The sequence below is a fragment of the Delphinapterus leucas genome, chromosome 16, assembly GCF_059928025.1.
Source record: "Delphinapterus leucas isolate spDelLeu-1000000601 "Yukka" chromosome 16, BTC_Dleu_Yukka2, whole genome shotgun sequence".
Lineage (NCBI taxonomy): Eukaryota > Metazoa > Chordata > Mammalia > Artiodactyla > Monodontidae > Delphinapterus > Delphinapterus leucas.
Window position 1 is genome coordinate 79,689,448 of NC_143144.1, and position 25,983 is coordinate 79,715,430.

At 62.1% G+C, this 25,983-nt stretch overlaps 2 protein-coding genes across 4 annotated transcripts in view; one reads left to right on the forward strand and one right to left on the reverse strand.

Annotated features, from left to right (window-relative positions):
• The window catches only part of LHPP (phospholysine phosphohistidine inorganic pyrophosphate phosphatase), a 139,949-nt gene extending 118,209 nt beyond the window's left edge, over nucleotides 1-21,740 (forward strand). For both annotated transcript variants that reach the window (XM_089898320.1, XM_022568494.3), the window contains one exon: nucleotides 16,543-21,740. In XM_089898320.1, the coding sequence (XP_089754446.1) occupies nucleotides 16,543-16,639 (97 nt within the window). In that variant the 3' untranslated portion in view covers nucleotides 16,640-21,740. The remainder of the gene's footprint in view (nucleotides 1-16,542) is intronic.
• The window catches only part of FAM53B (family with sequence similarity 53 member B), a 77,994-nt gene continuing 73,334 nt past the window's right edge, over nucleotides 21,324-25,983 (reverse strand). For both annotated transcript variants that reach the window (XM_022568491.2, XM_089898319.1), the window contains one exon: nucleotides 21,324-25,567. In XM_022568491.2, coding sequence (XP_022424199.1) covers nucleotides 25,205-25,567 — 363 coding nt within the window. In that variant the 3' untranslated portion in view covers nucleotides 21,324-25,204. The remainder of the gene's footprint in view (nucleotides 25,568-25,983) is intronic.

Here is a 25,983-nt window from a genome sequence, read left to right on the forward strand (position 1 = left end):
ACACAATCGGCCCAGTGTGGGGCACACCGCCGGGATGAATGGCCCCTCACTGGGCGGCTTTGACCATTTACGAGGTGCTGTCTGGGCTGTGATGAATGAGGTGGCATCCGTCAGCTTTTCGGGGAACCCAGCCGGAGTGGAAGGTGCCAAGTAAATACGGGGGAGGGGCGCTGGTCTCCCCGCTGGTTCTCTCCAGGCCCTCCAGACTGTGCCTCAGTTTCCCCGTCTGCGCCCACTCCCCGATGCCCGGCCCTGTGTTGTAAGTGCAGGTGGTGAGAGTCCTGGCAAGAAGGGAGCCCAGGAACCCCATCTGCGCGGGCCTGTGCCCAGCAGGTGGCCGGCTCAGCTCTCTGGAAGGACAGACTCGTCCCATCTCTGTGCAGCCTCCCTGGGCTGCCTCGGGCCAGCATCTGCCCTCCCTGGGCCTCAGTTTTCTCACCTGAGAAATGAGGGGTTGTACCCTAAAGTCCCTCCAGCTCCTGGGTTTGGGGGCTCATTTACCATGTTTGGGGCTTGTTCCAGCCGGTGGGTACAGGGAAGATGCCAGCATTGGAGTCCCAGCCCCACCACGTGCTGGCCAGGTGGCCCGAAGCAAACCACCACTCCTGTGTCCCCCACTCCAGGGGCTGAGATGCAAAGCCTTGTCCAGGTGGACCTGAGGGAGGTGCCACCAAGGACGTGCTGGGTGGACCCCCAGTGTTCTCTGTCCCTCGGGTAATGACTTCAGGCCTATCTGGCACTGTGGGTAGGTGGGCAGAGGGGAAGGGGTGAAGGCCAGCCCTGGGTGGTCTCCAGGTGGCATTCGTTGGACGTGGCAGGTACCACTGGCCCCAAGGTTACCTCGGCTCACCTGGGGGTGCTCTGTAATTAACGGATATGCTCTGCAGAGCAGATGGCATTTGCCATGCCCGGCTGAGTCTCTGGCCCCAAGGTCTGGGCTGGCCTGGACTGTCCCTCCCACGGCTGGTGAGCTGTGGGACCAAGGTGGAACCGCTGCGCCTCTTGTTTATCTGGCTGGTCTGGAGCATAACCTTGACTTTCCTTAACACCTCCGGTGAAGTGGTGGCAAACCAAAACTAGAAACTTTGCTTCTTTTATTGTGTACATTATTAAGACAGCTTTACTGCAGCCTCCAAGGGAACTTGGAGGAACGGTCTTACTCATTATCCCACCTCGCTTAGACCGCTGTTTATCTCCTCTGGGTTCCTGCCAGCCCCCTTCTGTAGCCATGGTCATGTGCATGTATAACTCTTGTCTCCCCCTGGTCATTGTTCATAGCCGCATCTTATTTTATGGAGCAGATAAACCATACTCCCCTGTGGTTGGACTGGTTTGGACTGGTTCCTTTGCTGTTGTGAGCATCCGTATTGTACCTATAGCTTTTGTCCTTCCGTTCAGCTCACTTTTGTTGAAAACCTTCCACGTGCCAGGCTCTGTATGAGGTCTCTTTAGAATGAAGTCTTTAGGACAGATTTCCAGGAATGGGGCTGAAAAACTTGATTCTTTTCATGGATCTTAACATCTACAGCCACATTACCCTCCAACCGAGTGTTTGCATCCCTGGGGAGGAGGACAGCAGGGTGTGTCTGCGCCCCAGGCATGGTACATCCTGGCAAACGGAGAAGCCACACGGCTGCTGCAGTCACATGCAGGGGTCGGGAAGGCTGTCCCAGAGGCAGGGGTGCTGCCAATGAGACCCCCCCGCCGTGGGGGGACAGTCCTCGTGAACAGGTGCATCAGTCTCAGTGAGCAGCCCCTGGGAAGCCTTCTTGATGCCCACTTGGGACGATTTGGCCCTTTCTGTACTGCCGGCCTCTGGTCTGTGATAGCCGTCAGCACTGTCACCTCATCACCAGCCCGACCAGTGCACACTGTCCTGTTCATTCCTCACGGGGACAAGGGGAAGTCACCTGCTCCAGCGGGATTTGCACCCCAGCTGCACCAGCCCAGGGCCCCTGTGCCAAGTGCTCCCTCCAGGCCCGCCCCACTGTGGCCCCTGCTGACCCCCGAGGGGCCGGGAGGGTCTCCTTCCCTCCCTTTGCATGGGAGGAGCCCATGCTCCGAGCTCAGTGGCATGTGGGGACCAGGCAGAGGTGCCAGGGGGCAGCTGACACCAGGAGCAGGTCCTGAGCGATCTGGCTGCGGGTCCTTTTCCTGCAGGGGCCCCGGGGGGGCTGAGTGAAGGAGGGGGGCGCATAGCAGGCTGTCAGGGAGGGAGGGACTGCCACCCCACCCTGCAGGTGCCCTCTGATACCTGTGATGTTGCAGGATTGGAACTGAGCAGTAAAATCCCTCTGTGGGGCTCATTAAACACAGGCTCTAAGACTTCACTTGGCTCCTGGGACCTTTGCTACTACGTGCTCTGCACCGGCCCACCCATCCCCGCCCCCATCCCTACCTCGCATACCATCTGTCCTGGGTCAGCGTCCGCCTAGGTCTCCTGTTAGCCCCTGAGGTGGGAATGTCCACCCCCAGATGGGAGGAGGGAGCAGGAGAGCCAGGAAGGTCAGCTGAAGCCCCCGGGTTTATGAGTGGAGAATCTGAAGTCCAAAGAGGAGAGGGGACTTCTCTGAACTTGGCCTGTCCAGGCGGGAGCTTGGGAGCAAGTGGGAGCTAGTTTAGGAAAACCTTGGCTGAATAAGCCAGCGACCCACTGAGCCAGACCTTAGGGAGTCAGGGGAGTGGGTCAAGCCAGTCTTGGAGCCACGCAATAGCTACCTTGGGGTGAGAGGGCCCGAGGTCTGCTCGTAAGGGAAGAACACCTTCTGAGCTTCTGAGACCCCCTGCCGGGTCCTCGCCATGCATGAGCCATGCATACCCTCACATGGGCAGGGGCAAGACCCTCCTGGCCTGTGCTGCTGGGAAGGTTGTCCCTCATGAACAGTCATCTGCTTCTCTGTAACCTACAGAGTTTCCCTCTTTGCTTTGGCTGCCGGGGAACTCAAAGCTACGTTTTTGTTGTTGTTGTTGTTTAAACTCCTGGGCCTCTGGCACTGTCCTAAACGTCACTGTGTGCCTTTCTAGGCTACCTGGGCCATTAAAAAAACCCAACTCTTTATTTCATCCATGTCATTCTACGTTGCAGGAGCCTGGTCTTTTTCGTTGGTGTGTGTTGTTTCATTGTATGACTGGATCACAATTATTGTTCACTCTGCTATTGATGGACACTTGCCTTGTTTCTTGTTCAGGGTCACTATGAACAGAGCTGGTGGAACATTCCTGTCCACGTCTCTTGGTGGACATGGCCTCACTTCTCTCAGACACACACCAGGGTGGAATCCCTGGGTCACGCGTATTCATGTGTTTAGCATTAGGAGATACTGTATCTGCCAAACGTTTTCTGGAACGCTGCACCCTCTCACACGCCCCCCGCCACCCTGTGGTGAGAGTTCCCATTGCTCACGTCCTGCCAGCCCTCGGTGCTGTACCTCTGGCCGCGCGGGTGGGTGTGCGGGGTGTACTGCTCTGAACTTGCGTATCCCCAGTGGCTCTTGATACTGAGCGCCTTTGAGCTCCCTGTGGCCACGGGACCTCCTGGTTTGTGAAGTGCCGATGTTGACCCTTTTTAAGTGGCACGTGCGTAGCAAAGTAGGTAAAGGCTGGTAGACCAGAAGTCCCACATGAGCCCCCAGGAAGCTGTGGAGCTGATGAAACTGTGCTTTGGAGCTCAGGCTGCATATTCCACGGGATGAGAGCTCCACACGCTGGTCCCCAAACACACCGGGAGGTGCGGCCTGGCGCATCGCCTTAGGAGACATCCCTCCCGAGCTGACGGAGGTTCTGGGTGCGAGCCCTGCTCTGCCATGAGCTCTGGGCACGCTCCTCACCCGTCCTGAGCCTTGGTTTCTTCACCTATCGGGAGGGGGGTATGGGTGCCACCTCCCAGGACAGCTTGGGCGGTGCCAGCATGGTGCCCCAGGTATAGGAACCCCCATCGTCCACAAACTCCCCCAGCCTGGACACCCAGGTCTGTGCCTGGTGGAGATGACACCAGGCCTCCAATGAGTGGGACGGTCCGAACCCCCATCCCCAGGACTGGGAGGGGCACCACCTCTCCATGCCCTCCCTCTCTCCTGGGCCACCTCGTGAGAACCAGAGCTTGGGTGTGCAGGCCCAGGGCTGGCTGCGCTAACTAACCACGGGGTCTCCCTGACCTGGTCTAGCCTCCAAAGGAGGGGGATGTGTGGCATTTGTGGAGGAGGCGGGGGAGAGTGCCCCGCCTTGTGCCCCTGTGGGCCCAGGTCGGGGTGCAGGTGGACCTCTCGGGGGATTCGGCCATTGGAGAGCACATCGAAAGGGTCTGGGCCAGCTTGTTTTAATCTAAACACACACCAGGTGTTCAACATGTTTTTATCAAAATATTCTGAACAGCTGTCAGGGGCTCCTCTGCTGCGAGGCCAGATGCCCAGCCCCCAGCAGGCCCGTCCCTCTGCCTAAGTGAGCTTTTTAGGTGGACCCCTGCCCGCCACCTGCTAGCCCAGCCCTCTGGCTCCCGGTGGGGTTTGGACAGTGCTTCCGGCAGGTTGGGAAGGCAGACAGGCCTGCCAGCCCTGCTCTGTGACCCCGGGCAGGCCACTTACCCTCTCTGAACCTGTTTTGTCAGCTGTGAGATGGGGGCAGTGGCACCTGTCTCCTGGGCTGTTGCACAAACCAGAGCAGCTGTAGCACGTATGTCCCCTCACCAGGTCCCCGAGGGAGGGGTGCTCAGTGACTGCCACTACTATGAATAATATCATGAATAGAGCATCCCGTCAGCTTGGAGAAGCGGGCCGCAAGGATGGATCAGCGTCCCCCAGAGGCTGCCCCTTCCCTCTCAGAGGAGTCCAGAGTCCCTGGGCCCAGCCATGCGGCATCTCTGCAGGTCTCGCATCACCTGCTGCCCGCTCACCCCTCCCCCGCCGAGCAGGCGCACAGCACTTGTCCCGGGGCCTGGCTGTCCCTTGGGGAAGGCCTCCCTGAGATTCGTGGTCCTGAGGACCTCAGGACCTTCTCTGCAGGTGGTACGTGCTCTCCGGACACCGAGCCCGAGGTGAGCTTCCCATGCACAGATGAGGCCCTGCCCCTTCCCTCTGGCCAGAGCGGCCCACGAGGGCTCTTCATCCAGCCCTGTCCAGCGCCTGCCGCGCATCTGCAGTGGGCCCCACCATGCGGCATCTCCTTGCGTCTCCACCACAGCCCTGGGAGGGGGGTCCTTTCAGCCCCACTTACAGACAGGAGACTCAAGCCTCCAAGTGTTTGCTCAAGGTCACACAGCAGTCAGGGCCAGCCCAGTCCGAACCCCTGGTCAGGCATCCCCGCCACGCCCAGCAGCCAGCCCACCGCCCTCCGCAGCGCTCCTTCCCGCGCCCTGGCCCGGGTGTGGCTGTCATCAGGGACCTCTGGGGTCAGGCCCGACATGCCTTCTGGGAACGAGAAAGGGGGAAGAAGGGGGAAACCGCCCTCACTATTCGACAGCCTGTGGGAGCCACGGGGGTGTGTGATGGCTGACCACTCAGGCCTGACCTGCGGTGCCCCGGGGGTTCCCTGCCTCCCAGGGAGCTACGTCTGCTCCATGGACAGAGCCACCCACTTTGGGGTGCTCTTCCCATGACACTGGAAGGTCCCAACTGGATTCCCAGCGTCCCTGAGGCCGTGGGGGTGTTCATTCATTCATTCAGGGGGTAGGATGGGTCCTGGAAACCGTGGTGGGGCTGGTTCTTTCTGCGTCGGGCCTTGCTGAGGGGAGTGGGAGTAAGAGGATGCTCCAGGCCGTGGCACGGGCGGCTCGGGGAACATGACAGGACGGACACAAGAGCCGGGGGGTCGTGGGGAGGGGCGAAGGGGGCGGTGCTGACGGGCACCCTGCCCAGACCCCCTCAGACCCCTCGCAGCTGGTTTTGTGCAGCCCCCAGCTTCCACGCGCTTCTGCTTCCGACACCCGCACCTCAGCTCTGCTTAGGACGCTGTCCTCGGACACTGGAGCCTGCTTAGCACGAAGACGCAGAGCCCCGCAGGCCTGGGGTGTGGGGAGGAGGCTTGCCTCTTAGGGTTCAGTTACACTGGCCACGAACAGGGCCGGCCCAGGCCGGCTGTTGACATTTTCATGCTTCTAAGAGTCTGGGTTTGGGGGAGAGGGCGTTTTTCATTCTGGTAAGTGGTTCTCCAGAAGGTTCTCTGTGGCCTGGCGCTGCTTACCCAGACTGAGAGCTCCGGCTCTTGGGGGCTGGGCAGCGGGGCCTCCCCAGGGAGGTGAGGATCCAGACTGCATGTGCCCCGCGGGCTGGGGCCTGGGCTCTAGGCAGGAACAGGATCGTGAGGCCAGGCGGGGGCTCCCTGGCCCTGAGCCTCAGACACCTGCCTTTCTGCCCATCGCCCTTTGGCTATGGGGATGGACTGGCCCCACCCCCGCCTAGATTTCTAGGACAGCTCGGGCTCACAGGGAGCCAGATGCCTGGTGATGACACACAGCTCCCGGATGGTCAGAAGGAAGGAGGCCACTTGCTCGTCTGCTCAGGCAGTTGGCTGACTGTTCCTGTCCCTGCCAGCTCCCAGCATAAGGCCACCACAGGGATGCCCCTGACCTCAGGGGGCTCACAGTCTGGAGGGAGCGTCACACAGGTAACCAGACAACTACAGTAGAGTGACAGATGCTCCGATGGGGTCGACACGGGTGCCATGGGGCACAGAATGGGCACCTAACCGAGGTGAGGGCTGGGGAAAGGCTTCCTAGAGGAGGTGACTCGTTCCTTGGGAAATGAGTCCCAGAGAACCAGTGGTCGGTGCAGGGCAGCAAATTCAGAGGCCGGCAGGGGCAGGCAGGAAATGCAGGGGACTGACTGGTCCTGGCCTAAGAATAGGGAGGCAATAGAGAGTGCTGGGAGTGTGGTAAACTAGAAGCCGCCTGCCTCGCTCAGGCGAGCGGCTACCACACCGCAGCAGCTCAGTTTTGCCTGCGGAATCCCGGCCCATTGTTACTGAACCTTTCAGATTTTCAGAAGAAGCGAAATTTCCAGCTCCTGTTCTTTAAAAACACTGTGTGGGCCCAACCACACATGTCCAGGGGCCACCGGTTTGTGACTCTGGCCTCACTGTGCATAGGACTTGGGCAAAGGCTGAGGCAGGGGCTCCAGCCAGGGCTGGGGGTTCAAGGGACCTCGTTTGTCAGTGTGAGGGAGTTTCTCGAGTCCGCCGACGTGCTGGTGGGCGGCCGTGCGGCACCACCCACGCATCTCTGCGTGTCCCACCTTTGTTCTCGGCACCTCAGGTGCCTGCAGCCGATGGGCAGTGAGAGCCGTGCAGGAAGCAGCTGGTGCGTCCGGTCAGTTCTGGTTAACAAGGTGCCACCAGGCTGAAACACGCCGTAAACAGGCCCGTTTCCTCCCTGCGGGCAGAGGGGCCCCAGGGCGGGTGCCAGGGTCCACGGTGAAATCCCTCCCCGCTGGGCTCAGGCCCCCAGTGCCCTCTGCCCGGCTGCTCCCGGCCAGAGCAGGCCTGGCGCTGGGTGCTGGCGACCCCGAGGCCCAGGTAAGGAGTTCTGGCTTCCCCGCCGTTCTGCCCGGGCACGCCCAGCCACGGGAGGCTGTGCAGCTCCAGTGTGGACCGTTTCCTCGTTCATTTCCTCTTTCATTTTCCTCATTGGTTTTTCACAAACACTGCGCTGTCCTCCGGGCGTTAGTCAGAGCTGGCAAACACTTGCAAGGGCCCGCCTCTGGCCTGGAGCTGACCCAAAGGTGAGGTGCACCCCTGCCCGCAGGGCTCTCGGCCTGGCCGGAGGTTGACCAGAACATCAGTGGTTCCCAGATGCAGAATATGTCCTGCGTGCCAAGGGAAGAATCCCTAAAATGAGCCCGGATTTAAATCCAGACACAGAGGATTGAAGTCCCAGCGCTGCCGTTTACTGCTTGTGGGACTTTGGGCAAGTTCCTCCCCCTCTTGGGTCTGTGTCATCACCTCTAGAACAGGCCGGTCATGGTGCCCATCATGGGGCGTTGTGCAGGGTACATGGGAAATGCTCCTCAAAGCCCTCCCTCAGCAGCTGTGGGGGCCAGTGCCCAGTTGTCCCCCTTGTGCTTCTGGTGCAGTGTCTGTGGCTCACCCATCCCCCAAGCCAGGTGAGCTCTGCCCGCATCCCAGAGCCTGCCTGCTGGCTGGGTGGGACCTCTAGTCTGCGGCAGGTTCCTTCCCCTGCCTCGGGTTACACACCAGGGCTCAGAGCCTCTGGGACTAGTCCAGCAAGTGCCTCCTTCTGGTGGGAGAGACTCCTGGTCCTCCCCAGCTGGAGGATGGGTCAGCCAGGGTGGGGTTCTGGGCCCTGGAGCGCCACCTGCCTGAAGGAAAGGGGCATCCCGGGACCGCCCAGGCCGCGAGGTGGAACACACAGACGTGGGCCCCCCCTCTCTCTGGGTAGCACCCCTGGCCCACCCCAGGCCCCATGTGCACTTGCAAGGAGAGTGTGTCTCCCAGGTGGGGGCACAGGAACCCTCCCCCATCTTTAGATCCCCCTCCCATCAGAGGCTGGAGGGAGGGGGAGGGGGAGGCAGCCAACCTGCAATGCCCTGTCCCCTCCCTGGCTGATGTCCACTGTTAGTTCGGTGAGGGGCCCGGCTCACCAGGGCACACCTCTTTCTCATTTGCACAAAGACTCCCAGGGGTAGGGGGTGCTCTGGGGGAAGCTTACCTCTCCCCCTTCCCCACCCCTGCCCGTTACAGATGAGCAGACAGCCAGACGGACGGGAGAGGCCCAGGTGCCCGCCAGGAAAGGGAGCTCTGGGGCGCGGCCACCTCCCCTGGCAGAGCTCTGACCTCAAGGGGGATCCCAGGCGACAGAAGCGTGTCCCCATCCCCTTTCCAGGCCAGGGAGCCGTGGTCCTCAGAGGGGCCCGAGGCGAGGACTGTCCTAGGCCTGGGTTTTTATCTCAGTATTTTTCCCCCTCTGTGATTTTAAAGCATCCCAAGAAGTGCCCGTCTGCCTGAGCCGGTTGGGCGGGGGGAGGGCAGGTCTCTCCCATCAGTGGCAGGAGGGGCCCCCGGGCTGCAGGGTCCCCAGGTGGGGCTCGGGGGCTCCAGGCTGGCCTGTACCAGGTGTTGGGCCGAGTCTGGGCCCAGGCACGTGGTCTGAGGGTGGGCGGTGGGAGCCGAGGGTCTGGTGGGTGGGGCTGGGGGACACAGGCCTGAGGCCTGAGCAGGTTTCTGGAGGACAGGGATCTGAGGCTGGAGCTGATGACCGGTCCGGGCAGGACGCCACAGGGCCTGGGTCCTCATCTCCGGGGTGGCCTCCCTGCAAGCAGGGATGGGTCAGAGTCCCCTTGCAAAGCAGGGCTCGGCGGACCTTGGCAGAATGGGGCGTGGCTCCGCGGGGAGCAGGTCCTGCGTAGGTTTCTGCGTCAGCAGCAGGCACAGCGGTTCCCGGAGGTGCCCGGGGTGTCTGCCCAGGCCTGGGCCTGCCCTGCCCGCCCTGCTCCGCCTCTGAGATCTGTGGCAGTGAGCACCCTCCTGGCCACCCCACTGCGACGTGGCACCTGCCAGCAGCCAGCTCAGGCCAGGGATCGCTGGCTGCCCCATTGGGTCCCAGCAAGCTGCCGTCTTGACGGTGAGCGTCCTGGGCCAGCAGGTGGATGGCAGGAAGCCCCGTGCCACAGGTCTCATGTTTGGGCCACGGCTGGTGGCAGGAATCCCATAATCAGCCTTCAGAAAAGCGTGGATGAGGGCGGGAGGCGGCAGATCCCAGGCACCCTCCCCCGGGCGTTTGCTGGAGGCCTGTACCGTCTTAGAAACAAGCACCCTGGCCCTGGCTCTGGGACTCCTCGGGCTCAGATGGAAAGATGCCCTCGGCCCAGCCGAGGTCACCTCCGGCCCCGTGTGAATCCAAGCCCTCTGTCCTTTTTCTCCAACTTCGTCAGCACAGCCCGGAGTTGGCGTCAGTCTCGGTGGCGTCACCCTCCCAGAGCCACGGCCCGGTTGCCTGAATCCACGTGGCCAGCCCGCCCCAGTGCCCGGCCCTCAGCCACCAGGGGCGTGGCCGGCCCTTGGATAACAGTTGGGACAAGGCCGCATGCCCCTCCCTGTGCGGGCAGTGCGGCGGCCTCCGGTCTCAGGAGCCCCTGCCCGGCCCTGCCCTGGAGCACACCAGGTGGGGAGCTGGTGGTGGGCGGCGCTGTCTCCTCGAGAACTTCATGGGGAGAGGCTGCACCTCTGTCCCCTCGGTCGGCGGAACCAGGTGGGCACGGAGACGGTCCTTGCTGGGCGTCCAGCTGCCATTTTCCTTGGGCTGGTACAAAGATCGTCCCTGTGAGGCTGTCCAGGCCGACACAGATTGGCCTTGTTCTCTGCCTCTGTCATTCCCTCCTTCCCCCGGCTCAAGGGGCGTGAGGGGGCGGAATAACTAATGACAGGCGGCGCCCTGCTGGGTGGGGGCCTTTGTTCATTTACTGGTTGGCAGGCACTTCCTGGGTGCCTGTGTGGGCCAGGCCTGTGTGGGTAGCCACTGGTGCAGGAAGCCTGGCCCCACCCTCTAGGCAGCCCAGGTCAGTTGGTGCCCAGCCAGAATGGTACAAGGGTTTGGCGGGGGCAGGCAAGTTCTGGGTGCTCAGAAAAGAGAGCAGCTCGCCACGGAGCATAGAGTTGGAGATGGGAACAAGTGGGTGAGGCTTTGAAGGATGAATAGGAGTTTGCAGGTGGAGCAGGCCCTAGTGGTCATGCCATTCCAGGACGTAGCGTGGACAGAGGTATGGGAGAGCGTGGAATGTCTGAAGAGCAGTGGGCCCTGGACACTGGGTTACTGGGAGGACACCCAGTTGGGACGGATTTGTCTGCTCTGCTGAGGAGCTGGGCTGTGACATGGGTGATAGAGAGCCACAGCAGAGTTTACACAGGGAGAGGTGGGAGCTGTTGACAAGACGGGGAGGATCCACACAGGTCCCCAGGCTCAGACTCGGCCGGAGACACCTGGACACCGCCCACACACAGGAGCCCAGGAGAGCAGAGGCACCCGCTGCCCCTCAGCCATACAAGCACCCAGGGAACCTGCCTCTGCCTCCAACTTTGGGGAGGGACCTGAGGGCCATGCTCAAATGGATGGCGGGGGCAGGGATCCAGCCTCATGCCCCCTTTTCCAGAAGCTTCCCTGACCCCTGCACATCCCCCCATAAATTCCCTCAGACCCCGCACCTTTTTCTTCCCTTCCCAGCCCTGGTCACGACTGTGTGGGGCTGGACAGTGAGCCCTGGGAGGGCCGAGGGCAGGAGGCCGAGCCTGGCGTCAGCTCGAGGGCTGGCACGTGCAGGCGAGGTGCCAGGTGCTTCATTCTCAGAGTGACCCTGAGAGCCAGGCCATATGCCCACCTTACAGATGGGGAAAATGAGGCTCAGGGAAGTGAAGAGACAGCTGGCTGGGGACAGAGCAAGGAGCCCACCCTGTGTGGGCCTTGGGCAGGGGAGGCGCAGCCATGACCCCCATGGGGGCCCTGGCCGAGCCTCAGCTGAGCCTGTGGGTGCAGGGAGAGGGGGCTTCTCCTAAGTCCCAGTGGGGCGGAGGGGCAATCAGGGCACAGCCCGCTCTCTGCTCCCCACCTTTATGTGCCCACTTTCTGTTTCTCTATCTCGCTTCCTTCCCTCCATCCCTCTCTCTGCTCCTCTCCCTCCGTGTGTCTCTCTGCCCCCTGCTCTCCCACCTTCTTTCCTCTGCTGCTCTGTTTTCTCCCCCTCTGTCTGCCTGTCTGACCCTCTCTCTTCCCTCCCTCCCTCCGTCTCTCTTCCTGAGTGTGTGTGTCTCTCTGTGTCCTCTGTCTGCCTGTCTCTTCCCCGCTCCCGTCTCAGCCCTCCTGGCCCAGCTGTGCCCGCCTCTCCCCTTCCTTCCCCACGCGTGCAGCCCTGTCCTGGCAGGGCCTGCTCAAAGCCAGGGGCGTCTCTTGGCCCCTTTGTCCATTACCCTCTGTTTCTGTTCCCACTGCCAAAGGGCATGTCTTTGCTGGGTTTCTTGGTTCAGCTTTTATAGTGTGACATCTTTGAGGCCCCGTGGGTTGCAGGTCACTGGCCAGCGTGCAGTGGAGGCCTCTCCTGCCCAGTTAGGCCATGCATAGCTGTCTCGGGGGCTTCGAGGGGGGCGGGCCCAGGATGAGTCCCCTCCATGTACCCCGGCTCCCTGAGAGCCACAGCCCACAGCAGCATCACGTAATTAAGACATGGAAGTCCACGATTTCCTCTGTTGGCAAACAGCGGCCGGCTGCTAATGCAATCCTTTCTTTTAATGGATTCTTGAATTTAAATGATATGTAATTAAACGTAATTAGCCACGTACCCATTCGGCTTGGTACCGTACGCTGGGGCCGCCTTGAATCTCATTATGAGGCATCTTCTTTTTCTTTTTCTTTTTTCTTGCTGTACGCGGGCCTCTCACTGTTGTGGCCTCTCCCGTTGCAGAGCACAGGCTCCGGACGCGCAGGCTCAGCGGCCATGGCTCACGGGCCCAGCCGCTCCACGGCATGTGGGATCCTCCTGGACCGGGGCACGAACCCGTGTCCCCTGCATCGGCAGGCGCACTCCCAACCACTTGTGCCACCAGGGAAGCCCTATGAAGCATATTTTATGGGTGGATTTTTTCTTCCCTCTTGGGGTGGAGTTCGTTTGACTGGACAGTAAACCTGGCCCAAGGGCCAGTGAAGGTCGGAGGAGGACAGTCCTGGGCCAGCCGCCCCGGGGGATGACGCGGATGACGAATCGGGGTTGGGGGGGGGGGCGTTTGCTGGGAGAAGTTCCGGTTCTTTGAGCAGCCACTGGCCTCACTGTCCAGGAGAGAAAAGTCAGGAATCTGATGGGAACTGGTGGGAGGGGGCACAGAGCGGGGACAAGGGGTGTCAGCGCCTGGGAAAGTGCAGCCTGAAGATGTCCCCCTCCCCTGACAACCCCCTCCTGAGTGGTGGCTGGGGCACTGCCCCGTCGGGGAGCCGGGCCTCGGGGCTGCCCTCCAGCCCCAGGGGCAGCTGAGGGAGACCCATAAGGGCGCATCCCGGGCCATGCAGGGCTGCAACCTCACGCACACAGGCCAGCACGAGGCAAGACCACAGGCCAGGGGGCCAGGGCGCTGGTACCGCCACTGGGACGTCCCCTAGGGTCCCGGCCTCCCTGCCCCTCCTGCTGGCAATGCCTGTGGTTACACTCGTCCACCCCACCCCCCACCCACCAAACTCACTGTCCTCCCTGCGCCTCGGATGCTGATGTGGATCCGCGTGTCCCTCTGTCTGTCCCCCCAGCAGCCTGTGTGCCCAGGGCAGGGCCCAAGGCCGGGTCCTGGCCAGTCTCCCTGCCCGGCACACAGTGCCCTCCCGACGGCTGACTGCGTTGACTGCGTCCTCACTGGTTGTGATCACCGTGCTGAACGCCCGCACGAGGCCTGCGGGGCCCCTCCAGCCTCGCGTGTCTCCCGCGCTTCTCCCGGGGTTACCTTCATCTAGAGACAGGGACGCCGCGGCATGGAGGTGTGCATGCTCACCCAAGGTCACCAGGTGGGTGAGGGGTGGAGCCTGTTACGCTCAGGGCACAGATGAGCAAACTGAGGCAGAGAGATGGTTTGCCCATTCAGGTGCTCCGTCTCCATTTCTCAGAGGGCGCCTCCTGCCCACCTGCCAGCCCAGCTTGCTGTGCCCTGGGCCAGGCCGGCCCCTCTCAGGTGGAGCCGCCCAGAGAATTATCCCCTCCCCCACCTGCTTCGGAAAGACCTGAGGGAGGGGGCACCCCTCAGTCTGTACAGGGGAGGAGTTGTCTGCACACCAGGAAGGCCTGGGTTCCCAAGGAGGAAGACCCTCCCGCAGGAAGGGCTGTCCACAGAGCACCTGGGTGGCCGGGAGGCCGTGAGCGCCCGCCGCGGGGAGGACCGAAAGGAAGGGGTCCACGGAGGGTGGACAGCCGGGACCAGGGCTCCCCAAGCCTTTGCTGCAGAGGCCCAAGAGGCAGCTGGTTGAGGCTCGCAGGCCGCCTGTGGTCTCTGTCGCACGTTTTCTTCTTTTTACAAAGTTTTAAAAATACGAAAACCATTCTTAGCTCAAGGGTTGTACGGAAACAGGCTGCCGGAGGAATGTGACCCATAGGCCATAGAGAATAGCCGCAGTGACGGGAGATAGACACCTTATATATGTGAGATTATATGCGACCTTTTTAATTAAATTTTCGAGGTGTAACATATACCTCAAGTGTATGTTACATATGCATGTTTATGTGCATATAAAGTGCACTGAAAATGAAAAATGTGATGCATTTTCCGCCATGTGCCACCCCTGTAATCACCACCCAGGTCAAGATCTAGAACACTGCCAGCACCCCCACCCCGTTCCCCCAGGAAGGAACCATCTTCTGGCCTCTGCACGGGAGGCTGGTCGTACCCGTTCCCGAACCTGATACAAACAGGTGGTCTGGTTTGGGTTCTTCGCGCCTGGTTCTCCCGCCCGTCGTGACGTCTGTGGGGGGGGTGGGGAGACGCTACAGCGTGTGGCAGGTGGTGCTGTCCCGTGCTGCTCTGACGTGTGCACGTACCACCCTCTGTCCCTCTGTTCTCCCGCTGATGGATATTTGTGCAGTGTCTGCCTTTTTGCTATTGCGACCGAAGCTGCTCGGAACGTTCTAGTACGTGTCTTTGGTGAACATGTCGATGCGCTTTTGCTGTGTTGCATACCTAGGGGTGGAATTGTGTGTCACAAGTAGGTCCCCACATGGTTTTCCAGAGTGTGTGCCACACACAGCCTCCCGCTGTCAACAAGTGAGTGTTTCAGCACCGATGCAGAACAACGTGGATCTTAATCCCCACGTTCACTATAGACTGTCTGGATCTGGCAAGAACGAAGTAATGATCCCTTAAAATACCTCCACTGCCACGAGAGAGCTGCTGATCCTGTGGGTGGTGGTGAGGGTCCCTGTGCACTCGCCCCCTTGTCTTGTCCCCAGGGCTCACGTTTGGGGCCTCACCTCTGGGGGAGTCGTGTGCCCTCCGCGGCACCTGTCTGTGAGTGTGTCGATCGATCCCTGAGCCGCAGGGTGGCCCCGCTCGAGAAGACCAGAGGAGCGATGCCTGCCGGCCCTGGCATCTGTAGGTGGCCTCTACGTGGAGTGGGCGCTGCCCACTGTGACCTTCCTGGAGGGGGTGGGAGTGCCCAGTGGCAGCGCATGCCCTCGGAGGCTCTGGCACCCAGAGTACTGCTGGGAATCAGAGGAACCGGGTCAGATGCCCGGCTCTGCTCCCCCTGCGGCATGGCCTCGAGCAAGTCTCTGAACCTCGCTGAGCCCCCATTTCCTCACCTGTCAGAGGGGGGCACCTGCCTCTTCCCCGAGGATGGAAGGAGAAAATGATGGGAGACGTGGGAGGGCCATACCTGAGGACTACAGCAGGAAGGGGGACCGCGCAGAGTCAAAGGTGGGCCCTCCTCAGTCATAAGGAGTGTCCGCACTTCCCTCCCCCTGCACCCCTGCCCAGGTCCCAGGCCTCAGCAGCCCCTGGGGAGGGGGCCTCTAGGCTCCTGGGCTGAAAGCTCTTTAAAAGGAAAGGTGCCGTTGCCCAGGACAGCATTTTAGGGTCACGTGCTTCATAGATGCCAAACCCTTCAAAGGGGCAACTTGACTTTAATGATGGTGTCAGAGCCGACTTCAACCACTTCCTTCCAGGCCAGGGTGGGGGCTTCCGAGGTGAGGGCCCGGTGCCGGGAGGGCGCCGTGTGCTTTCCCAGGGCGCTTGGGTCAGACCTTGGGGTAGTCGGAGTGGCCCCTACCCCCGCCGAGCTCCAGCCCGCGAGCAGTGGGACGGCCCTTCCTGTCGCCAGGACCCCACGCTCCGGTTCACAGCCCTCCAGGCTGCCCCCAGCCCCCGAGATGAGGTCCCATTTCCTCCCGCAATTGTCAAGACTCTGGGGGACGTGGCCTGGAGCCCAGCCTGCAGCCCCCACCATGGAGCACCCACACGGGGTCCCCTTGGTGCTGCACGGACCCCACAGGCCCCCACGCGCGCCGTGTGGTCTCGTTCCCCTTGTCCTCAGCATCGAGCAGGACCTCAGGGAATACAGCAGGGCCTGGATGAAGCCTTTGGGAGCTTCTAGCCCCCCAGGTCTCAGCCAGAGAGCAGGTTTGCCAGGAGCCTTCCTCTGCTGGGTGGGAGCAGCCTCTGCGGGCGCTGAGCAGATGGTACATGAGCCCCCTGGGGTTTGGGCAGGAAACTCAGAGAAGGACCGAACTCAGGGCCCCGCTCTCAGAGGTGTGACCCTTCTGCTGGCAGCACGGACGGAGCAGGGGCCAGGGGTCACCACCACGGGGCTCTGAGCAAGCTTCCAACGGGAGGGACACAGGGAGGAGTCTAGGTGGACCGACAGGAGGGACGTGTGTGTGCTCTTGAGTTGCGGCGGCCAGGCCTGGGGCGTGGGGAGGACAGGGACAGCTGTTGGCCAAGACCAGCCTGCCCGATGGGGCACAGAAGGGCCTGCAGGTCTCCCGAGGGCAAGGCCAGGCCCGTGCCAGATGCTGGGAGGCAGTGGCTTCGCAGGGGTCACCTTGGGGTTACTGATCCACTAACCTACGGTCCTGCTCTCTGCAGGCCCAGTGACGAGCACCACCCGGAAGTAAAGGCTGATGGGTACGTGGACAACCTGGCGGAGGCTGTGGACCTGCTGCTGCAGCACGCGGACAAGTGACAGGCCTTCTGGGAGGGCCCCTAGCCTCCTGCCGCCCTCCCCTGTGCCCACACCATCCGAGGCACTGCCCCCTGGCCTGGACGGGCAAACGAGAGGGTGCCAGCCAGGCAGTTCCGGGCTGCCCTGCCCCTGAGCCACCAGCCCCTCCTCTGTCTGTCTCCCTCTGCCGACCCCCCTTCCCTCCTCCTCTCCGGTCACATCTCCCAGCCTCCTAGGTGAAGTTTGATCCCCACCTGCTGGCCCATCCCCGGCCTGTGCTTCCCTAGTAGAAGTCAAGAGGTGGGGCACATCTGTCGAATCCCCAAACCCATTCTCTCTCCAGTCGGCCAGTCCCTTCAATGCGCTACCGAATTGGACTCGGGCGTTTGCCCACTGCCTCTTTTCAAACAGCACTTGAGTTTTGGGGAGGCGCCTGGAGAAAGCGGGGACTCCCAAGCAGAGTCCTTGCGGCCAGAGCCGAGCCAGCCTCCCCGGGACTGCCCAGCGGCCCCTGCCCTCACCTGGTGTCAGAGGGACCGCTCAGCACTCCCCACGAACCCCCCAAACAATGCAGCCCGCCTTTCCTATCCCAAGTCACCTCTGGAACCCAAATGGAGCGGCTCCCAGGGGCACTTTAAAGACTGCCGTCCTTCAGAGCGAGAATTGTGAGCTCTGGAATCCAGGTGGCAGGTGGAGGATACCTTCTGGAGCCTTAAGTCGATAGACTTGAATGTGTCACACCCAGGAAACTAACGGTTAAATCAACTGTCTGCCCTGACCCGCGGCGACTCCGGCTCTGACTGCGCGGGGCGGGCGGCAGGGAGGAGGCACCGTCCCTGATCCTGCCCTGGACTTGAGCCCCTGCATGTCAGGGGGCCAGGGCCCTGAGACACCTCGCCTGCCTCAAACCCTTTGTTTAACAGAGGGGGAAACTGAGGCCCCACGGGGACCAGGTGCACAGGGCAAGCGTGGGCCTTCCCTCACGCAGCAGCCCGAGGTGGCGGGCAGTGAGCCGCGGGCTTCCCAGATTCACTCACGGTCCAAGTTTCAGCATCAATCAGCAGAACAGATAACTTGAATGCTCTGTTTCTCCCCACATCCATCCAGAACCCACTGACAAATCTTGGGAGACCCCTCATGAAAGAAGTCGTGAGTCTTCCGTAACAGGATTTCCATTAAACGAAGGCAGGTGGTGATAGAACGCTTCGCCCTGAACCTGAGTCCCCAGCACGGGAGCCCAGGGCCGGCGGGGGTCTGTGCGGTTCCCCAGGCCTTGCCCGCCAGGCCGGCCACCATTAAATCAGGATTAGGAAGAAATGGTGGTGGCTGAGTCTCTTCATCAAGATGAGAGGCCACCGGCCAGGCTCGGGTCATTGGCTTGCAGGGGAGGAGGGGCGTTTGGCCTGTTAGCTGGCAAATATGCAGATGGCCTGCTCCTGGACGGAGTCCCCTAATTCCAGCTCGTTAGGTGACCAGCGCAGTGTGGGCAGCAGGCACCGGGGCTCGGAAGGCGACTGTGCGGGGACGGGCCTGCAGCCTTCTGTTGGGTTTGTTCCCTCTTTTCTTTCTTTCCTTTTTCGTGGGCTGCCCTTGCCTGCTGTCCTCAGCAGGGGCTTGCAGGCAGAGCAGTATGGTTCTGGAGGAAGGAGGCTGGGGGGGGGGTCCCGCTCTCCATGGACAAGTGGAGCCTCCCCTTGCGAGCTGCTGCCCGGGAGTGAGGACGGAGAGGGACTCAGAGGGGCAGCAGGCGCAGACCCCTGCTTTGGGTGGAGAACACGCTGCCCCCCCCCCCGAGCTGTGGGTTCTGTGAAGTGGACACTGTCATCTCCCCATTTTACAGATAAGGAAACTGAGGTGCAGAGAAACTGACTTGCCTACGGGCTGACAGCTGGCAAGGATAGAGCCGAGGCTCAAATCAAGGTCTGACCCTGCATTCCATGCCCTTTCTAGTCCCTTCCACGATCCCTCCACAGGGGATGACCTGCGGTGGCCCCGGTGGCTGTCTTTCCAGGCGAGGAGCATCCTCGCTCCACCTTGGCATCCTCCCAGTGGAGATGAAACGTGCCTCGGGATTGAGGTCCAGCCCTACTCTGGGGGCGCCATGTACCCCCGAGCCTCAGCTATCTCATCCTTCCCTGAGCCCTGCCGGGGACCAGGCCCAGCCAGGCCAGGGTGCCCCGTCGCCCCACTGGGGATGCTGACCCCTCTCCTGCTGCGGCGCCGGGGGCTGCCTAGAAGTGAGGATGACCTGCCTCACCCCTGGGTCCTTCCAGCTGTCGGGCCCTGGCCTGATGCCCACCCTCCTTCCCCACCCCCAAGCAGGACAGTTCTCAGGCCAGAGATAGACGGAGCCACAGGCCACAGGTGGGGCTGGAGTTCAGAGCTGGCAGTGGCCTGAGGACCTGTGTGTGGTCAGGAGATGCGCCCCAGATCTGCCACAGGGCCAGCAGACACTCCAGGCTCTGGGGCCACCCAGCAGAGCTGCTGGAAGGGGGAGGGACGGGTGGGGCAAAGGAGAGGGCAGGACGGGGGCACAAGGGCCTCACCTACCCCCAGATCTCCCAACTCAAGCGTCCACATGGTACCAGCCCTGCGTGAAAACCCGATTCAAACTGGGTTAATCCAGCAGGAGTTTATCATCTACGAGGCTTCCAAATCCAGGCCTGGCTGGATCCGGGTCCCAAGAAAGTCCCAGGCTGACCCTGGGGCAGGGCAATGGCGGCTCCAGCCAAATTCGCACGGGAGAGGAGAGGGGCGTGGCACCAGGAGGGCATCCACACCATCCTCTCGCTGCCCTGCAGGGAGCTGGGAGCCAGGCTGAGGGGTCCAAGTCCTCGCCGGCAGGTGTGTGCCCACCATGGGGCCCAGACAGCTGTGGCGCCTCTCTCCTCCTCAGATCAGGTGAACGAGGTCCCTGCAAAGCCCTGGCCTACACGCTGGGCCACACCTGCACCTCTCAGGGGAGCGGGCGGGCAGCGGCAGGAGGAAGGGGCACAGGGGTGGGGACGCTGGGAGGGACACGCGTGGGTGCCTGCTGGGCGCTCACGGTGCCACCTCCACCCAGCCTGAGTATCCACTAGGTCCCGCCTTCCCGCTCAGAACTGTCCCGCTTTAGATGAGAAACAAACTGAACACTTTGTATCATCTCATTTTTTCTTAAGTTCTGATTTTTTTAAAATAAGATTTTAAAAGCAATGTGTTACTATAGGAACATGAACAGAAAATTTACAAAGGAGCCACACGGGTCACTCAGAGCCTGACCACTGTTAATATCTGGATGCATTTCCTTTCACCCCTCTTTCCACATGGAGATGAATGTTTTAACACAGTCTGGATTGGACTGTCTGTCTAGTGTGGTACTGGGGGGTTTTGGTGTTGATTCTCTCATTTAAGCCCCGAGAGTGTTACAAGCCCTGTCTGCATATGAGGAGGCTGCCTGGAGTCAGCGTATTTCCTGGTGGCCCGTGTCAGCTGCAGGTGGTCCACAGCGGGGCCAGGCCCAGAGACCTGCAGCTGGACCCAACGGCAGGGCATTTGAGCTGTTGCCCAGTGAGCCCCAGAGCCTGTGCCCAAGACGGTGTCCTCCCCCTGCCACAGGGGAGGCACCACTGGGTGAGCTGAGCCAGGGAGATAATGCTCCACCCGGGCCATGCCCTGACAGAAGGGCCGGCGCCAGCCCCAGATCCAGACCCGAGCACAGCCAGGGTTGTCACCTGAGTGGGGCAGGTAAGGAGCTATTAGGGCTGTAGGTCCATCCGGGGCCACTCTGTGGAAGCCTCCCCTGCCAGTCATGGGGGACGCGAGGCTGGGTGCCGGGGCCCCTGGGCTTTGGGGCTGCAAGGCTGCACCTCACACCCCCAGCCTCTGCCACAGCAGCCTTGCTTCACCTGCTTCGTAAACTAGACGTTCATGGACCATTTCGTTTGAAAAAGGAACGGCTGCTAAAGAGAAAACAAGAACAGTCTGGACGGGGTGCTCCTGTCTCTCGTTCCCAGGGGGGCATCCCCTCAGGACCTAATAGATCTCCAGGCAGAACCTCTGCGGTCAGATGACGTGGGCCAACCTTGGGTTATAGAAATGACAGAAGCCTCCCTAAGCCTGTCGCCGAGGCTGCAAACATCCTGGTCTCCTGAGCTTGGTTAGCGAGGGGTCCCTGACTTGAGGGCCAGGCACAGGGACCGTGCGCCCTGGAGCCCACTCTGAGCTGAGCTGTGAGTGGCAGCGACCCCTCGGCCCGAGCAGCACAGATCTGAGCCGTGCTGCCCTCCGAGGAGCGTGGGGTCCCAGCCTGCGCCCCCTCCCTGGTGACCCTGGTGGGCAGGGGCCCCGCAGGCCCACAGGGCTCCAGGCCAGGCGCCCTGCAGCAGTGCATCCTGGAGCAACTGCTGCGTGGCCTTGCATGTCAGGCATCTCCATCCGGAACACACAGGTACTAACTGTCCCGGTGCTGGGGGCCCCCGGGATCACAGCCGTGGCAGTGGCCAGCACCCCCATCGTGGTCGCTCACAGCCTCCTGCACCTGAGCCTCTCGACAGCTCTGAGATGTCCACTCTCCCCGTCTTACAGACCTGACCCTGAGGCTCGGAGGGGATAGAAGGGCCCAGGCTCTGCCCGTGCCTGTCCAGAGCGAAGGGTCCCATAGGCAGAGGGGGGACCCTCCGATCTGCCACACCCAACAGAAAGCACACAGCCGGCTCCCAGCAGCTGGGTATTGAACCAGGAAGCTTTATTTACACAGTAAAAGTAACAAGCAAATTCCTGAGAGACTAGAGCGGCTCTAGTGCAAGACAGTCGCGGCCCGTGCGGAGGACAGGCTGCGGTGGGTGGAGGTGGGGGACAGACCCAGCGCCTCTGCACCCAGCGCTTCGCCCCGGGCAGGGGCCTGGCCCAACACTGCCCGTCCTGGCCGCCACACTTCCTGAGGCTCCCCAGTGCCCACGAGGTACAGCTGGGAAAGCGCACACGGCCCCAGAAACCGCCGACTCACCGTCCCCGCGCCCCGGGGCATCGCCCACCCCCGCACTGAAACACAATTTCTTTGCCAAAGAGACTATGCTAGAAGGTCAGACTATCCTACCTAGGCTACAAGATCTCCACTGCGGTCTGGGATTTTTTTTTTTTTTTCATCTTTTTCTCTTCTTTTCTCTTTCAAGAGGAATGGTTTCTTCTGGCACCAATGGGAGGGGTCTGGCCAACTGTGTGGCCGTGGCAAGACGCGGCACAACTGCCTACGCGGAGGCACCGCCCTGGCCGGGCTGCCGCCCCAGCGCCGGGGTGGGGGGGTTACCGCTCGCGCCCCAGGCTGCGGAGCCTGAAGCGGTCATCGTTCGGGTGACCGGCCCCGAGGCCAGAGCACACGTGACTTGAGCCCGCCGTGGGGCACCCAGGGCTTGCGCTGAGGCCCCCGGCAGTGCCAGCCGGAGCGCGGAAACGAACACGCCAACCCTGCCTGGAGACCCATTTGGATGTTGGGTTTGTTTTTTTTCTAAGGTGGACTTCTCCTTTATTTAAATTTTCTTTCCGCGTACAAATTCACAAGACTTTCCTGCTACAAAAATTTTGCTGAAAAGTAAGGCTTTCTGAGAATGAAAATTCATATGCATGATCAGAACAAGCTCTCCTGTGGCCTGGATGTCGTGTCTGCCTGTGGGCCCTGGGCTGGACCCCGGCCTCCACCGTAAGGCAAGAGGGTTTGCGGTAATGTAAACGGCGAGGCTGTGGCCCCGGCCCCTGGCCCGGCCCGGCCCTCACAGGCAGTAGCCCGTTAGTCCAGCGGCTCTAGCAGGCGCTCCCTCTGGAGTGAGCAGGGATGCCCCGGGACAGGAAGCCCCCCCGCCGCCCACGACCCCATTCTAGTCCTTCAGGGCCCCCGGGGCCGGCGGACGGCCTGGCACGGCCCTCCCTCCCGGCTCTGAACTTCCTCAGAGGCAGGAGTTCATGGGCTGCAAGAGGCAGGGCCCCAGCAGAAGTGAGGCTTGCGGGGAGCCCACCAGGCCGCCTGCTGCCCCCCAGGGGCAGCCCGCTGGGGTCAGAGGCAGCCTCCCTCCAAGACCAAATTCCCGGTGCCAGAGGAGCAGAGCACAGATGGCCCCTGGCAGCGTGGCAACACCTTCTAGATGAGGTCTGCTGCCTTCAATTAAGACCGACATGAAGCCACCGGAAGGCCGTCTCTTTCTCTGAGAGGGGTCACTGGCCATCCTCTCCCCTCCCTGCTGCTGTCGTGGGCTTTGGCGAGGAGCTTCGGTTGGGGCAGAACAGCCAAGAGAGGCCTGAGGTGGCTGGAAAGGGCCAAACCCTGCCTTGGGCTGGGATCCCTTCTGCCTTTTGGGTTGACAGGACCAGCCTGCGGGGAGGTGGGGACGATGGGGCCACTGCTTGTCCTTCCCTGCCACCAGGCCTGGGAAGGGGGGAGGTGACCGGCAGGGTCCAAGGGCGTCACCTGTGCCACAGGCCCGTGACACCCACCCACCGCCATGTGCCCTCCCTCCCGGCCCCGAGGAGAGGCCCATCCTGGCTGAGTCTCGCCCCTCTCCGTGGGTGAGGGAGGCGGGATCCTGCTTGTCCTTCCCCAGGAAGGACTGCTGTCCTGCATGCGCCCTCTATGGCCACTCTTGGTGCGGGCCAGGTGTCAACACCTCCCACCCCAGGCTTTCTGAGGCCGAGAGGCGCCAGCATGTACTCTCTGAATTCATACGTTGGTCGCTGGACGCCACCGAACAGCTGCCCCAGCCTCCTCTGGATCAGCTCTAAGACGACGAGCCACCAAGCAGGGATCAGGTGAGACGTCCTTCCCCACCCAGAGCCGCCGGCTGCCTCGTCCGACTCCCCAGGGGAACGTGCCTTTGGAGGGACCTGCCCAGCGCCCACACACCCGTTAACGCTCTACAACCTGAGGCTTTTGGCACAATCTTGGGGGACCACGGAGTTGGGGTTTTCTGCAAGCATCTTATGGCTGACTTTTAAGAAAAGCCAAGTATAAGTGAGAACTTGAGCCCCCTCGCTTTTGATGTAAAAAAGTAAAGGTTTAAGTAAAGTTTCCCAAATATTGTCTGTCTCCTCAGTGGAAAGAAAGCGAGAGCCACTTGTACTCGACCTGCAGCGGTGAGGCATCCGCCGTGAACAGATGAGCAGGGGCAAAGTGACTCCGCGAGAGCCTCTGTCGCGGCAGCGAGCTCCAGAGAACGCACAGATGTGTTTAGCCTCACGGGAAAAAGACCCACTCGCTCACAAGCCGACCCAACTGCTATCGTCTGAGGAAGGCGCCAAGCTGCTAAAAGCCAGATTCCAAGGCAGCAGAGCCCAGGTGGCATGTGTGCAAGCGGGGCTGGAGAGGAGCTGTCTGGGAGGGAGACGTTGCGGGGTGGGGCTCCTCGGCAACCCCGGGGGGCGGGGGACGGGGGGGGGCCGGAGCCAGGGAGGGTACGCGCGCATCTCGCTCTATGCCTGCGGCGGGGAGAGGCACTCGCCACCCTCTGCTCCCTGGCCCACCTGGCCCACCGACAACGAGCCTGCGCGTGAAGGCTGCGGGGCCCCAGAGCGGCCAGCAGACGCCCTCCGTCCCGAAACGAGCGCAGGGCCTGGGGCTGTGCGCCTGCACAGAAGTCCTGCTTCCTGAGGACGTTTTCAAGAGGTCGCCCTTCTATGGTGACATCGCTCCACTCGCCTGACACTCCATGACAGGCTGGTCACGGAGAATGGCTGCTAACTGCCGACCCTGCCAGAGCAGCCCCCAGAGCAGCAGGGAGCCCGGGGCCAGGCCGTCCACGCCGCAGGAGGGGCTCGTGGCTCTGCCTTTGCGGCCAACAGAGCCACCAAATGTCTCCTCAACTAGACGGCCTCTAACGAGCGCCCCGAGTTGTTCCCTGGACCCTGAGAGTCCAGATGTGGAGGCCGCCCGGCAGCCCAGGGCTGCTGTGCCCCGCACTTGGCATTAAGGCTAAACGGTTCTGGTGTCACCACGGAAGGAAGCCTCTCCCGACCCCGCCCAGGCCCCAAGTGGGAGACCTGGGAGAGAAGGCACGGAACACGACTGAGGGAGGGAGGCCGCTGTGGGCCGACTCCCCCCCCCCCCCCACTGAACCTGAGCAGGAGGCCGAGAAGGGCCGTGACCCCAGCAGAGGGACCCGAGCCCGGGCAGAAGCCCGGGCCGGGGGTCAGCACGTAGAGCGGGCCAGCCCTGCCGCAGCGCCACGGGACTGCCCAGCGGGGACGGTGGGACGCTTGTGCCGACATCCCACGGGAAAGAGGGGGAAGGAGACCGAAACCAAGAAGCTTCTCTCCCGGCCGTGGTAGCTCCACGGAGCGTGGGTGCGGTGCTGGTGAAAGGCTGAGACCCTGCACCGCAGGCCCGGCCTGGCGGCTGGTGCTGGGCCAGGACCCCGAGGGCGGGACGGCGTCTGGGGAGGTGGTGGGCTCGCTCCTGGGCCCCGAGACCGTTCAGGAAGCGCTGATCAGGCCCAGGCGTGGGGCTCCCCTGGGGGCCCTGCCCGGCGCCCGGCGGGAGAGGGGTCGGGGGAGAGGTGGCGGGAGGCCTATGGATTCTAGCGCACCCCCTGCCCTGCCCGCCCCGCCGCCAGCCGGGGCCTCTCAGTTGTTCTCTATCTGCTCAATGTCCAGCTCGCCGTCCAGGGAGCAGGGGCTGTTGCGGACAGCCCCGCGGTCCCGCCAGGCCGTGCCCGGCTCCCCACGCCCACCACAGCCCTCGCCGAGGGCGCAGCCACCCGCCTCCTCGCAGCACGGCTCCTCCTGGCAGGCGGGGTGGTCGTCCAGGGACGGGGGCAGAGGCTCGGGGATCGGGGTCCCGGCGGGGGTCCTGCCCCCCGTGCCGGAGGCCGAGAGCAAGGCGGTCCAGGACCTGGTGCTGCTGACGTGGAGGGCGAAGGGGCTGTGAGGGCCGCGGTCCTCCGTCCCTGCACTCAGGCAGCTGAGGCTGCTGAAGGTCTGACAGTTCTGTGGGGGAGACAGACACACACGTCACTCAGGGTCACGTTCCTGGAACCGAAGGCCCGCACGCCCCAGCCAGCCAGGCCCAGGCCCCTGGGGCTATCTGCTGGTGGGCCCGCCGGGCAGCGGAAGACCACCCAAGTCCCGGCCTCTTCCCCAACCTGGACAAGGACAAGGATAATGTATGAAGAAATACCCCTGGCCGGTGAACACCATGTTAATAAAGAAAACGCGAGGTGCAGTTATTCACCTGCAAATTGGCAGAGGACGAGCTTGCCAACACCCAGTTCTGGGGGCACTGTGGGGGGGCAGGGGCACGCCCAGAGCCCTTCACACACAACCTTCCTGAAAACGGATCTGAAACTTCATCAGGCAATTTCACTTCTAGAATTTCTATCTGAAGGAAACAATCCGGACGCATG